General features: G+C 41.1%; 1 protein-coding gene across 2 annotated transcripts in view; it reads left to right on the top strand.

The window, feature by feature from the left end:
* The window catches only part of METRNL (meteorin like, glial cell differentiation regulator), a 31,567-nt gene extending 18,485 nt beyond the window's left edge, over positions 1-13,082 (top strand). For both annotated transcript variants that reach the window (XM_020785910.3, XM_078385926.1), the window contains exons 3-4: positions 8,867-8,926; positions 11,983-13,082. In XM_020785910.3, the coding sequence (XP_020641569.2) occupies positions 8,867-8,926; positions 11,983-12,299 (377 nt within the window). In that variant the 3' untranslated portion in view covers positions 12,300-13,082. The remainder of the gene's footprint in view (positions 1-8,866; positions 8,927-11,982) is intronic.
* Positions 13,083-13,930: the final 848 nt, after the last annotated feature.

The raw sequence follows: 13,930 nt of genomic DNA, 5'->3' as shown, positions 1-13,930 counted from the left end.
AGACTTGTGTTCTGCCCATCTTGTGTCTGAGGAACAAACTAGAGGTGACCTTTGTTGCATTATTTGGCCTTGCAGAGCATAAAAGTAAAATCAACAGCCAGGGGAAGTAAAGGAGGCAGAACAGACATGGACAGTGGCATGCAAGTCTGGAACCATTTGCACCCTCCACAGTTCTGCTCAAAATTGGATGCCCCTCTTTTCTGTTTCCTGAAATTTGCAGGGGAGGCTTTCTCGCTGGAAAACAAACCATTCTGGAAGAGTGACCTGCATAACAACTACTCTATCTAGTTTGGTTCTTAACTTCTGAGAGGTGTGCTGCTGACAGAGTAATTCCCTAACTGGATAGCTGCCTCCCCAGGGTCCTCTTGGGAGGTCCATTCTGCCACTGAACACAGGCTTATGCTCTCCCAGTCTGTTCCCCTTGTCTCAGAGTCTTTTTGCTTAAGTGTAGTTGTATTACTCCAAGGTGTTCGAGGTTGCACAAAGGGGCTTGTTCCACTTCATCCTTGTAGAAACCGTTTTTGCAGTGGAGCATTACTCCCAAAAGACTTGGGTTTGCCCATGTTCTCGTTCCTGTACTTATGTTGTCAAGGCAAAGGATTGTTTGCCCTTGCTTCTGAATTGGTTGGACTGCCTTCTGAATCCCAGATTCTGAAATGAGTGTGGAAGAGTGCCCCATGCCAAGGCTTGCTCAAACTATGACTTGGAAGAGGTTTCCACCAACTTATTCAGAGTTGACAAGTTAAGTCTGTGTTAGAGCTTGAACCCAGATTTCTGTAGTCCAGTGCCTATGTTTTGGCTTTTCCGCATTCAGGTAAAGCATTTTCCTCCTAGGATGAAGCAAAATAAGTGAATAAAGAGTTCCATTCTGTTGGCAGAAATCAAGTGCACTACATACATATGGGATTCCTGACTTGAGGTTTTTTTTTTTTTAAAAAAAAATCTGGACCTGTAAAGACATTTAATGAAATACCATAAGCCCAGCAGGCAAAGTCTGTCTAAGGATCCTGGAGGCCGTTTTATAAGCTGAACATTCAAAAGGAGATGAATTTCTGTTTTCTTAGGTTTTTCTTTTTATGACAGTAAGCCACAAGACCAAACAGCGGTAGAAGGGAATTTGAGATTAATCAACTTTTCAAATCTGAAAGACTCATTGAGGAGCACTTGAGCTTTGTAAATATATTATGTTTTCTTTAAAATTTAATTGTACCAGAAAACCCCAAGATCCCAATAGTGAAATCTTAAGCCTTCCTTAGGTGTCTACAGATCTGTTTTTCACTAGCCTTATGCAACAGTCTGGCAGCCATTCAGCACTTCGCCCTTTAAATCTTAAGTTTTAGCATGCTGATATAGAACTCATAGTCTCAAACTGTATTTTGTTAAAGTAGAGAGTATCTTAATATGGGTTAGTAGGGCTAGAAAGGTGCAGTTTTCAATATTTTTGTTGGAGAAAAGAAAAAGCTGTCACTGGGGCTTTGACTTCTGGGTTGTGGAGGGTGGGCAGAACGTGGATATGGGCCAGTCATCTCCCTAGTGCTCCTTAACATATATATGAAGCTGCTGGGGGAGGTCATTTGGGGATGTGGAGTTCGCTGTCATCAATAGGCTAATGACACATAGCTCTGTCTCTTCTTATCGTAGGCAGTAGAAGCTATGTGAACCCTGGAGCAGTGCTTGTCCTTGGTTGAGCGAGACTGGACGAGGGCTAACATATTGAAATTGAATCCTGACAAGACAGAGAGCATGTTGTTGTGAGGGGAATCTGCTTGGTTGGGAGGTGTTTTACCTGATCTGAATGGGGTCACACTCCCCCTAAAAGACCAGGTCCATGACCTTGGGGTTCTTCTGAGAAGCAAGTTTTGTTTTTCCCCCGCCTTTGGCAGATTACACAGTTGCAGACCCTTGCTGGACAGGAACTTCCAAATCATAGTGGTCCCCATACACTGGTAATCTCTAAGACTGATTATTGCAATGCTCTCTACATGGGACTGCCTTTGAATGTGACATGGAAACTTTAGCATGTGCAAAATGCAGTGGCTAGTTTAGTATTGTGTACGAGGAGCTACGAAGATACCTCCCTAATCCTGGCTCACCTGCATTGGCTACCTGTTTGCTTTCAAGCCAAATTCAAAGTGCTGGTGTTAACTTATAAAGCCCTTTTCAGTTTGGGGCCTCACTGCCTGTTGGATCATCTTTCCCTTTGCTGTATTTTATTGCAAATGAGCAATTTAGCATCTTCTGCATATTTGAGAAATATTTTCCAGTGTACTATATATAGGTGTATTTGCATATGTGTATATTTAGGATTGCAGCTTTGAAGTCCGCAGCAACTTATTTTCTTGCAACTTTATTTGGTATAAATAAAATAATTTGGGAAATAATTTGAATTACAAATAGGGATTGATGATTTATATGCTGTTCTTTTGATGACAGATATAATTTGGGTCAATTACAGTCAGTTCCCCTCTCATTCTCTCTTCTCCCTTCCCATAGCACTAGGATTATAAAGGGAATGTGATTCTTCCTGCTTTTGATTACGATGACTTCTTTTTTGCAGTTGTGTTTTTTTCCCCACCCTTTCAGATACCCTGCCTTAAATTCCCAGTTGTTCTTAGTCCCTGCCCCATTTGAAGTTTTCAGTCCATCAGACTGTAATTATTGTTGGCCTTGGAGAAAATTGGACTTTTTGAGAGTACATTTATTTAACAGAACTACCAGTGTGTTTGAACAGATTTCCTTCCATCATGGGTATAATTGAATCCTGACTGCTTGTTTTCAAACAAGTACCAGTTGTTCAGTAACTGGTTTGCCTGTGTCTAAAAGTTTGGATTGATACTCCTACTTTTTTTTAGCTTTAAAAAATGGAAGGTAGGATTTTGCAAGATAGGAAATATGGATTGTGCATATATAGGAGCAGGACAGGCATATGTTAGTATTTTGGAAACATTTTGGATGAAACCCTGTTGCTTATCTTAATAAACTGCAACTAGATTAGACCTATTGAATCAGTGGAGACTTGGTGAGTCAACTTCTCTGTAAATTCCACTGATTAGTGAGCTTGCTCTAGTTGCAATTTATTATGGTAAATAATAGGCTTTAAATCCAATTTCAGATTTCCAGTGTGTCTGTCCTTGACTGATCCACCCTATAATTTCCATAGCTGTTCCTTATAAGCATTGTGAAATCAACTAGTTCCTTCTGTTAAGTGGATGACATATATCCCCTAATCCCGTCATTGCCAGATAGACAATTTATGGAAGCAGAATAAAAATGGTGGTGTACCAATAGAAAACACAGTCTTCTACTCTGTATGCCTGAAGACCTTATATCACCAGACCCCAGGAAGCGCTGAAAGGCAACAGAGTATTTTTCTACTCTTAAATGATCATTGATGAAAAGATCAGAGCTGACTTCACCTTCAGGGTAACTCTTGGCAATGACTTGGATTAAAGCCCCCCTCCCTCAACTCAACATGGGTAGGAGGATGTTGTACACACCTGGGGGAGCTAACATACAAGCTCTGAAATGCTCACAGTTCTTTATTGTGTCTTGACTTGTGCTCCGGGTACAGTGCCTTACGTACGCTTCTGGTCTGACCAAGCCCCCCTCACTGTTTCCTGCCTCTTATCCTCAGTTCTTCCTTATTGGGAACAAGGTCTCCCCCTTTAGGGGGTCCTTCAGGCCATGTGGTCCCTTAGGGCTTATAGCTGGTGGACCTTGATGGTTTGTTTCTTCCAGTGAAGCCATCTTTTCTGTGTTGGAGTGAGCTGATGTCCACCAGTTTCTACTTTTCATGGAACCACTCTACTCTTGCCTGCAGCAGGTGGTATCAGAAACAGTACTCCCTTTCCAAGCATGACACTCCTGGATCTCCAACGTCTGTCCTCCACTTCCCTAGCCCAGGCTCCAGTCATTCATCCTTTTTTAGTGAGCCCTCAGGCCTGTCTTCCTCACATGGGCCTGCCACATGCTATGTGCCTCAGGTAACTTGTTAATCCCTGGAGCCAGAATTGTGCAAGAGCTCTGACAAGTGAATGCTAGCTAGCAGTTTTCATGCTAATTTCCTTCTTGTTGCAAGGGAGTAAGATCCCTCAGTAAATTTGTTTGACTTTTGTTATCCATGAGAGACATAAATACTCCCCAGGTTCGTTGGCTGATAGTGCAGATGCTACTTGTCATGCTTTGCTACCAAAGGTGTCCTAAGCTGCTCTTTGCAGAGGCAGAGTATAAAACTGTATCTCCTTTCCCCATCCCCCATTATTTAGGATTAAAGAGAAGGCCTTTAGTTGGCCATAGAGGTCAAAGGTTAGCCACTGGGGGTAAGGGTAGTGTTGGGTTACTTTTAGGGCATGAAACTCCCATCAGAGACATTCCCCTTTACTTGGACAACAAACATGCACAATGCTAGCATTATGCTGGGGCCTTTTTAATGGAATTGGCATCTGGGCTTTGGCAGTGCAATGGAATTATTTTTCTATTTTGTGCAGATTGGAGGATGATGATGAAGACTGTGGAAAGTATGTCTTTCTGTCAAATGCTGAGCACTGGGCATTGCAGACTACAGGGCAGAAAAAGCAACATAAAAATGCAGAAGTTTGCTTCCCATATAAATTCTCTATTCTCCCTGGAAAGCTGAAGCCCAAAGAGCTGTTTTTGACAGCCTGTCTTTAGATTCTGAATAGTATATGTTAGAAACTTTGTGTTTGGTGTCTCTTTCTTCCCTCTTGCTTCCTTAATGCACATAACATCTGGGACATGTAAGATCCAGAAGCAGCAATATTTGTGTGAAGTAGTCATAAGTCCTCCATAAAGCTCCAGGAGCCCTACCATAAAAAGTTAAAACCAGAAGTGGAGTTTTGGTCACTTGCTATTTTGATCCCCTCCTGCCTTTTGGCCATGGGTGATGGTGGTGAGGGAGGCAAAATGTTGGCCCTCAGCTCCATTATCTAGCATTAGTTCCTTGTGAGAATCAAGAAATCAGCATTGCATTGAATAAAAGCATGTTTGCAACCTGGGCTTCTCTGTTTCTGAACTAAGCAAGCTCTCTCTCTCTCTCTCTCTCTGTTAGTAATCCTATTAAATGAAGAAGCATTGGGCTGTGTATAAATCTGAAGCAATTGGCTGTGTTGGGAAAGAGTCTGGCAGTTTAAATTAGTGTGTCTTTGGAACCTCTGGAGTGGGAGATGTTATAGAAGTGATGCTCCCAGACCTGAGGCTCAAGTTAATTATGATTATTGAACCAGCTAAGCTATTAAATATATCAGGAGATAATATACCTCAATAACTGAGGTAATGTAAGCCCGTGTATCCGTTGCTAGGGAGCGCAAGCAAGACCAGGAGATGTTTCAGTGTTCTGTTGAACTCTTGTTATCTTGCTGGTGGGTTTCCTACCGGCAACTAGTTGGCCACAACATCAACAGAATGCTGGGTTTGATGGGCCTTTGATCTGCTCCAACCTGGCTCTTGCATTCTTCGAGTGTGCATTGATTCAGACAGGCGCTAGTAATCTGGAATAAAGTGGGTAAGAAGATTTTGCATTCGGATAAACAAAGCGCAGCCCAGTTAATTCATTATCCTCTCCGCATGAGTGTGCCTGAAACTCCTACAAGGTGAAAGATTTTCTCTGGAGAATTATATCTGACCAGGTTATGAGAGTATTACCCAATGCACAGTTGCTAGGGAGAAAGTTCAGCTCACATTCTATCCTGCTCCTTAATTTCTCTTTCTTCCTCTTCAGATAATTTGAAGAGTCTACTGACAGGAACTTGCAGCATTAACTGAGCTCATGAAAGATGCGACTGCTGTGTTCTGTGAACTGGTAGTTTGCATGTTAAAAAAGAAAGGAGTCTTTACATGCTCCAGTTCATGATTAAAGGCGGGGTGGAATCTCATTGTGTGTTTGTTCTTTATGTTTCATGCAGACCTCCCAGAGAACATTTGTTGCCGAGTGGACTAAAAAATATAATAAACAAATAATGTATAATCTGAATGTTTGAGCCCTCTGACCTGTTAACTGCTCTAGTGCTTTGTTAGGTCACAACAACCAGTAAGATTAACATTAGGTGCTTAGCGTGACTGGTGTTTTTTTCCCTTATTATGGTTGATGCCAAGGGCCTTGCTGGGATTACAGAGAAAGTCTCTCTTTCTCTCTCTCTCTCTCTCTCTCTTCTCCCCCCCCCCCCCCCCGCCTCAACTCCCTTCCTGATCTCTGGGCCCCACTGGGGAGTTTTAATTAGCATGTTGCGAGATAGGGCCGACCTCTGAGAGAAAAAAGAAATACCATAACTGAATAGAATATTATAGAAACATCTGCACTTCTAACAGCTCTACCTTCTCTGCTGGCTGAGTACAAAGAGCAGCTACATTCTTGCCTTGATTAGATTAGTTTAGGGTCTCTCTTCTGTTTCCAGCCTACACAGTTCTCAAAGTTGTAACTGCTCTGGCCTTGGGTTCCTACTTGATTGTCCTGTCTTCAAGATGGGGGGGGGCGAGAGGGGGGCAGCTTTCATTTCTGTAACATTTTAAAATATCCTTTAAAAATACAACAGCAGTCTTAAGAGATTTTGTTATGCCAACTATTGTATTTCACGGTATCCTTATATTCAAATTATTTTGTAGGTGTGTTTGTGTTCTGTCAGCAGATGACATCACAATAATGAGGGTTGGTCCCCATGCATGTTTTTAGATAGTTTTCGCCTATATGTAATTCAGTCCTTGTGTGTGATTTGAGTGAGGAGAATGTTGTGCAAACCAGCAACACAGGTGTAACTTGCTGAAGTTCTTGTAATTGTGGCACCCATGTTGTTTTGTGCTTGTGAATGTGGTGAATTTTCAGTGGGTGGACTTGCGCTACAAACCTGAACAGCTTGTCTGAAAAGATGTTTTGTTTTGTTTCTTTGGATTTTGCTTGATACACCTGTCTGAAAAATGTATTTCTGTAGTTTTAAGCTTTTGGAAAGGTTTATACTCTTACATGCAAGGTTATTGCTTTTACAGGCCATGACATGTGAATGTTAATTAAAAACACACAAAACGTATGAGTCCATACCTACAGATTTGCTTACACAGTGGCAACTATTAATGATACTCCTTTTCTGTGCTCCTATTTGTTTATTGTTTTCTATTTTCTACAAAATGGACCAGCAACCTTGCCTTCTCTAGCAGCAGCCCCTCATGGAAGGAATTTTGGGAACTAAATCTGAATTGTTGTGGATGGAGGAAGGGAAAAAGTACAGTGGCTTTAAATTGTGAAGGCCTCCAGCCTTCACAGTTCCTGAATAAGTTTAGGGAAAATAGCCAATGAGCAACTTAAAGGAAGAGGATAAAGATAGGAGCTGTGATTGATGTGACCGAAAGGTGGAGAGATGGGAGGAAACAACTCAGTTAGCTCTATATTTTTATTGGGAGTAGAGAGAATGTCAGACTCTGGAAAACAGGGTTTGAATCCCTGCTCAGCCATGGACACTCACTGGGGCAATGGAACTCGTAACACTATTCCATTAATATCTCATCTTGAAAGCTCTGTTAGGGTCATCATGTTCTGACTTGAGGGCACCGAAAAAAGCAACAACAAAAGACAGTAAGCCTCAGTAGGGTCAAATAACCTTGGTAGACACTGGTGGATATTTATTTTAATTTTTTACTCAAAAATAAGTGCCAACGGGATGTCTCTGGTACCTCTCTCTCTGTAATCCAAGGATGTAGGTGGAAACTGCAGCAGGCTCTGTCATGCAGCCTGGTGTTAGAATTGTTGCCAACCAAAGGCTGTTATGTAAGGACTTTCTTTGGATTTTTCTTCTCTTGTCTTCTTTGACATGTCATGTTGAAGCCATGGGTGACAGCTGCCTCTTTTTTTTCTTTAGTTTTTAAGCATTTTTCACCATGGAACAATCTCAGTAAAAATCAGAACCCTCCATTGTGTGTGTGTGTGTGTCTTTAAAAATCTGTACAGTTGTGTCTTTTAACATAATATAAACTAATTGCCCCCTTAAGTGTTCTGTTCTGGTCCATTTCTTTTGAAGAATCTCCTGGCTCCCCTCCCAAGCCCTATTCAATCATTTTTAAAAATCATCTGCTCTCCACATTCAGCACACATGAGAGTCTAAATTGGGGATGACTCACTTGTCTATGTTAGATTCTACAGAATCCCACCTTTTTCACATTCTGGCTCCCCTCGGGATACATCCACGGATAATTCAGTGTCCCCCTCTTCTGACTCCTGCTTTTGCATGTTGACCTTGGTGACAGACTGGAGTCGGGAGTAGGACACGTCCCTTCACTGCATGTGGGGAATGCCTCCTTTAAGAATGACTGGCCACAATCCTTTCAGAGCAAATATGTCAGTGATCTGTGGCAGCCTTGAGCGTCAAAAGGGGTTCCCCAAGAAACCCATGCAGAGCTTCAGGGCACACGGTTACAATCCCGTTTAGAAAAGGTGATGTGGTTAAGAAAAGAAAGACTAACTGAAGGAGAAGAAGGTATGAAGATGGTTTTTACAATACCACAATCAAATAAATTCAGAAGGCAAGGGGGAGTATGATGGTGCATTCAGTCCTTGAAAGAGAATCAGTCTTCCGAATGTATTCGCGAAGGCTTTCACGGCCAGGATCTAATGGTTGTTGTGGGTTTTTCGGGCTTCTTGGCCGTGTTCAGAACACGGCCAAGAAGCCTGAAAAACCCACAACAACCAGTCTTCCGAATGTCAGCTTGAAGGTGTGAAATCCCTGCCTATTTAGTATTTTCAGTGGTGTTTCAGGCCTAACCCTGAAGTTGAAGAGTTGGGGTGGGGGGATGAAAGTTGGCATTGGTGTGAGTTGTGTTTGCTTTCTCCAGACACTGAAATGCCCTTTCTTTTTTTCTTTCTTAGCTCCCTGCCGACCTTGCAGTGACACGGAAGTGCTCTTGGCTGTCTGCACCAGTGACTTTGGTAGGTTTACTTGCTTCCTCTGGACTATTGTGTCGGCATTGTTTTGTAAAATCCCATTCTTTCCTTATTCTGATAATCTGGTCCATTTGGCCTACAGAAATCTTAGCAAGCAATGAAGAAGCTGAAAGTCCCAGTTTGTGACAAAGGAGGGGCTCCTTTTAAGAAGAAGTGACCAGTTTTATGGGTTTTAATTCTGAAGAGCTTCAGTTAAAGCTATTGTATTTGGTTAGCTCTCTTCTGCAGTGGACAAAGAGAGACTGGCAGCCATAATAGAGGTAGAAGCTCAAAGGTTTTTAGGGACAAGCAGTGAGAATTACCCTCTTCATGTTCCCAAATAAGGACAAAGGCCTAAATAGTCAAATGCTTAAGGGCAGGGAGAGCTTTACATGTAAGCCTGTTATTATGCAGATGTAGGTTTTCTTCCATCCTATAGTCTTTTTTGCTCACAGAGGGGACCAGCTCTAAATAAGCATTGCCTATAACAAACATCAAAAGATTTAGACTAAGAAGGGCAGCCATGAAGGAATTAGGAAAAAATCATCAAGTGTAAGGATGTGTCACTGAAGACCAAAACCAGGATAATCTGCACTCTGATCATCCTGTATTGGTGTGAAAGCTGGAAAGTTAAAGAATGTTGACAGGGAAAACGTGTTGTTGGAGAGCTTTGTGGATACCCTGAACTGCCAGAAAGACGAACAAGCAGGCCCTAGATTAAATCAAGCCTGAACGATCTCTGAAGGCAGAAATGTTGAAACTGAGGCAGCCTTACTTTGGGCACATTAGAAGGCAGGATTGTCTGAAACGAGTAGTAATGCTGGGAAAGATGGAAGGCGGCAGGAAAAGAGGAGGACCAAAAATACAAGATGGATTGACTTCCTAAAGCAGAGGTCTCCAAACTTTTGACTGTGAGGGCCACACCGGATATTTTCAACATCTTTGAGGGCTGAAGGGCGCTTGTCAACCAGATATGAAAGTAAATGCCAGCATTCACACATTTCCTCTAACAGGTTGAACTGACTTTCTGCATTGCTAAAACTTAAACCGAGTGGTGTAAAACACCACCTGTGCAGAAGCTTAACAGAATGCATTTTAAATTTGGAGGAGAGCGATCTGAGAGGAGCCTTGTCCTGTAGAACCTGCCATTTTATATCAGATATGGTCATCCAGATATGGTGTGTGTGTGTGTGTGTGTGTGTGTGTGTGTGTGTACACATACATACATACATACATACACACACACACACACACACACACACACACACACACCATATCTGGATGACCATATCTGATATAAAATGGCAGGTTCTACAGGACAAGGCTCCTCTCAGATCGCTCTCCTCCAAATTTAAGATGCATTCTGTTAAGCTTCTGCACAGGTGGTGTTTTACACCACTCGGTTTAAGTTTTAGCAATGCAGAAAGTCAGTTCAACCTGTTAGAGGAAATGTGTGAATGCTGGCATTTACTTTCACATCTGGTTGACATGCCCTCCAATCTAGTTGTTCTGGTTCAGAATTTTTCAGAAATAAAGTTAATCACAGGCTTGAAAATGATAAGATCACCAGCTCTAGCTTTTCTGTCCTTATTTTCAGGCAGTAGCAGACAGCAGAATCATAAACAATTGATCATATTTTTTTTATTGCAATATTTTTGGAAATTGTCATAAACTAGAAGGGAACTGGTAATTGATCTTTATGTGCATGGAGAAACTGGAGACAGCATATCGCTGTAGCAGAAAAATTAACATATCAGTTCAAATTACTTAGACAACCACATTTCCCAAACGTTTTTTTCAACACATGGTTTCCTTTTTTTATATGTTAATACCAGTGACACAATTTATTTTTCACCAGACTCCCATGTCAATCCTCGGTTCAGTATTCTAATCTGATGCAGTTTATAATAGTTGGAAGGTACTAGTATATCGGATCATACATTTCTAGTGAAAGACCTGTACTATTATTTTCTTCTTGTTTCCATGTTCTTTCAACATGAGGATTAAATTCTTTTCCCTCTGCTTTGAATTACATCATGTACAAGATAATGCCTTGTTTCATGGAGGTGTCAAAATACCCCAAAACCGTCTCAGAAAAAGGAGGTCTGGGGCAGTAAACATTATCTTTTATTCTGGTTTGTTTCCCTTAAAGAGCCAGCATAACTTGTGGGCTAGCTGTACATTAAATAGCATTAAAGCAATTTTCCCACGCTCAGAATGTAATGTAAATGTTGTCATGAAGCAGCTGGACATGCCTGATCTTGGACATGTGCTATAGATATAAATACAGCCTGCCAGTATTGTGAACACAATGGGCAGTATTCTGAGTGGAGGCAAGAGCATGCAGCATCCAGAAATTGCAATGGATTACTTTAGGTTTGTCTTGATGGAAAATGTTGCCCAGACAGGTGATGGCTTTGCGTGTTTGTCCATGGCAGAATGCCAGAGAATTCATTTTCAACTTAAACATTACTATGCCATTAATAGAAAGAAATGGAAATATCCCCTCTGAATCTTAGTGTGGATGGTTGATTATCTTAACAATTTTTACCCTATTTGATGTTGCCTCCTATAGTATGCTTTTCTAATGGTACACAAGGAAAACAATGGTTGCTTTTTCATTTGATAGCCTTCTGTTAGTTTTGAAAAGATATTTCACAATGTATATTTTTCAAACCTATAGTACTGGAGTTTCATCACTGACAACTGTAAAACCATTCCCCAAACATACCATTCTGGCAGCATGTCATAAATTAACGTTTGCATTCATAAACATGTCAGCATATTTAAAGAGCTCATTGTAGAAATATTCATGGAGAGTTAAAAATGCTATCCAACATTTCTGGGAACAGCATCCCTTCATTTTCTATTGGATTATAGAATCAAGTCTGAAATCATTTTTATTTTTCTTCCATAATGCCATGGAGTCAATAATACCAAATATTTGTTATCCAAAATTACAGCAACTTTAAGAGGAAGCAATAGGCATCTATCTGTATGTTAACTGTGCATGTATTTGTATTCAGAAATCCTCAGACTAATTATCTCCTTTTCCCCCCTAGTTGTCAAAGGTACTATCCAAAATGTTATCAACGAGGAAGAGCAGCAAGACTCTGTCATCGATGTGAACGTGAATAAAATCTACAGGCAGAAGATGAAGATCTTTAAGCCTGCAGAGGAGAGCAGCGGGTGGCGAGGACAGATCAAGACCCTGCTCCAGTGTGGAGTGAGACCAGGAGAAGGAGAATTCCTCTTCACGGGCCGCATGCACTTTGGAGAGGCCAGGTTAGGCTGTGCCCCTCGTTTCAAAGACTTCCAAAGGATGTATAAAGAGGCTGAGGACAAAGGGCTAAATCCATGTGAAATTGGCACAGATTGAAACGGCGTTGTTCAATTGTAGGTCAATCTTGGGGCTCAGCCAGCTAATTCTTAGTTGCTTCAGACAGTGTGCTGATCTAAAATGGAACTAATAACTGAAACCAGAGCAAACCAGAAAGTGGAACGCTCTCCATTTGGAGGCCTGTAAGAGGAGACTGGATGAACGTTGGTCAAGAAGGGCTTACACCTAAGGATTCCTGCTACTGCAGGAGCCTGGACTTAGCGTCCATTGAGGTACCTTCGAACTCTACGAGCTTACAGATACAAGAACCACACAAGCCAATCCTTGTGGCTGTTAATAGTCTCATGAAAATGACTGAGGTACGAGTCAAAGTGTCCATGTTTGTAATGCAATCCCACATCTTGTCTTTGTGAACTAAATTATTTTGGTAACTTCCTGCTGGGAGAAACCTCCCCCCAAAAAGAAGTGCATCACAATCTCCATGTCTTAAAAAACACCAGTCAACAGATGAACTTTGTATCTTTGTAATACTAATGTTTTAAAATGTGTTAAGCAGATGTAGCATTGTTTGCATGGTATTAAATGGACAACAGCCTGGTAGAAGCTGGTGAAGCCATCTGATGTTTTGTAAAAAAAAAAAAGCTTGGTGTATAATTTTTTAAAAAATTGTTTCTTATGGCAAAAGTTTTTATGAACCAAACACTTGCTTTCTTTAAAAAAAATGATAAGAGAATGTACAATGGTCACCTACAGTTTTTTTGTTCAGACTGGTGAATTGTTTCCATTCCAGAGAAATAAAAAATTCCTGGATTTGAGTCTAAATGTGATCATGATTTCTGCATATTTGTCCTGCCTCGTACAATGGTGTTATGATAGAGAATGTATGGTAAAGTGTTTGTATAGGGGAACTACTTCGTCAAAACCACACGCTCTTTTACTTGTGCAGAATATTCACACGTGGTCCAGCATCTGTACAATCTTATTACTTTCTGGGTACAGTTCGAGGTGCCAGTCTTAGACTATACCATCCTAGGTTGCTCAGCATATGTGAGCAACTACTCCCATTTTTGCCAGATCACATTTTCAAGATCAGCTGATAAGGCCATCCTAACAGTAGCACCCTTGCAGAGGGTTTGGCCATCAAATGCATTTACAGTAGACTCTTTAGGGGCTGAAAACTTGTTTTTGTCTGCTAGGTTACTGATTTGACTATTTTAAAAAAGCGATGTGACTTAATTTGAAAGGCACTTTGTTCAGCATTACAGGAAATAGTCTTAACTGTTTCCCAAAGTAGGTTGGGTGTAAGTTTAACATTTCAATGACTCAAGTATAGTACTAAACTTAGTATGTAAATTAAAATTTTATCACTGTCAAAGACCAGCACAGAAATATTCAGTATACTACAATGTAGCATAATCAGCACATGGATCCCACTGTATTAATCAGTTAGGAAAGACAAGTGCTAGCAGCTGCACAAAATCTGGCTATTGTATCAGTAATGTGAGAATTGTGGTTAGAAAGCACATGTATGGAGGAGGGGGGAATAAAATTAGTTCACTCTTTGTGGGATTGTTTGAAGAATAGGTGTAACAAACACAGTGAACATCAGGAGGAACAGGGCAGTAGGCTTAACTCTTAGATATTTTTTCCAAGAGCCCTTTTGAATTCTG

This window comes from Pogona vitticeps, chromosome 2 (assembly GCF_051106095.1).
Source record: "Pogona vitticeps strain Pit_001003342236 chromosome 2, PviZW2.1, whole genome shotgun sequence".
Classification (NCBI taxonomy): Eukaryota; Metazoa; Chordata; class Lepidosauria; order Squamata; family Agamidae; genus Pogona; species Pogona vitticeps.
The sequence above is the reverse complement of the archived record's forward strand: the minus strand, read 5'-3'. Positions and strand labels throughout refer to the sequence as shown.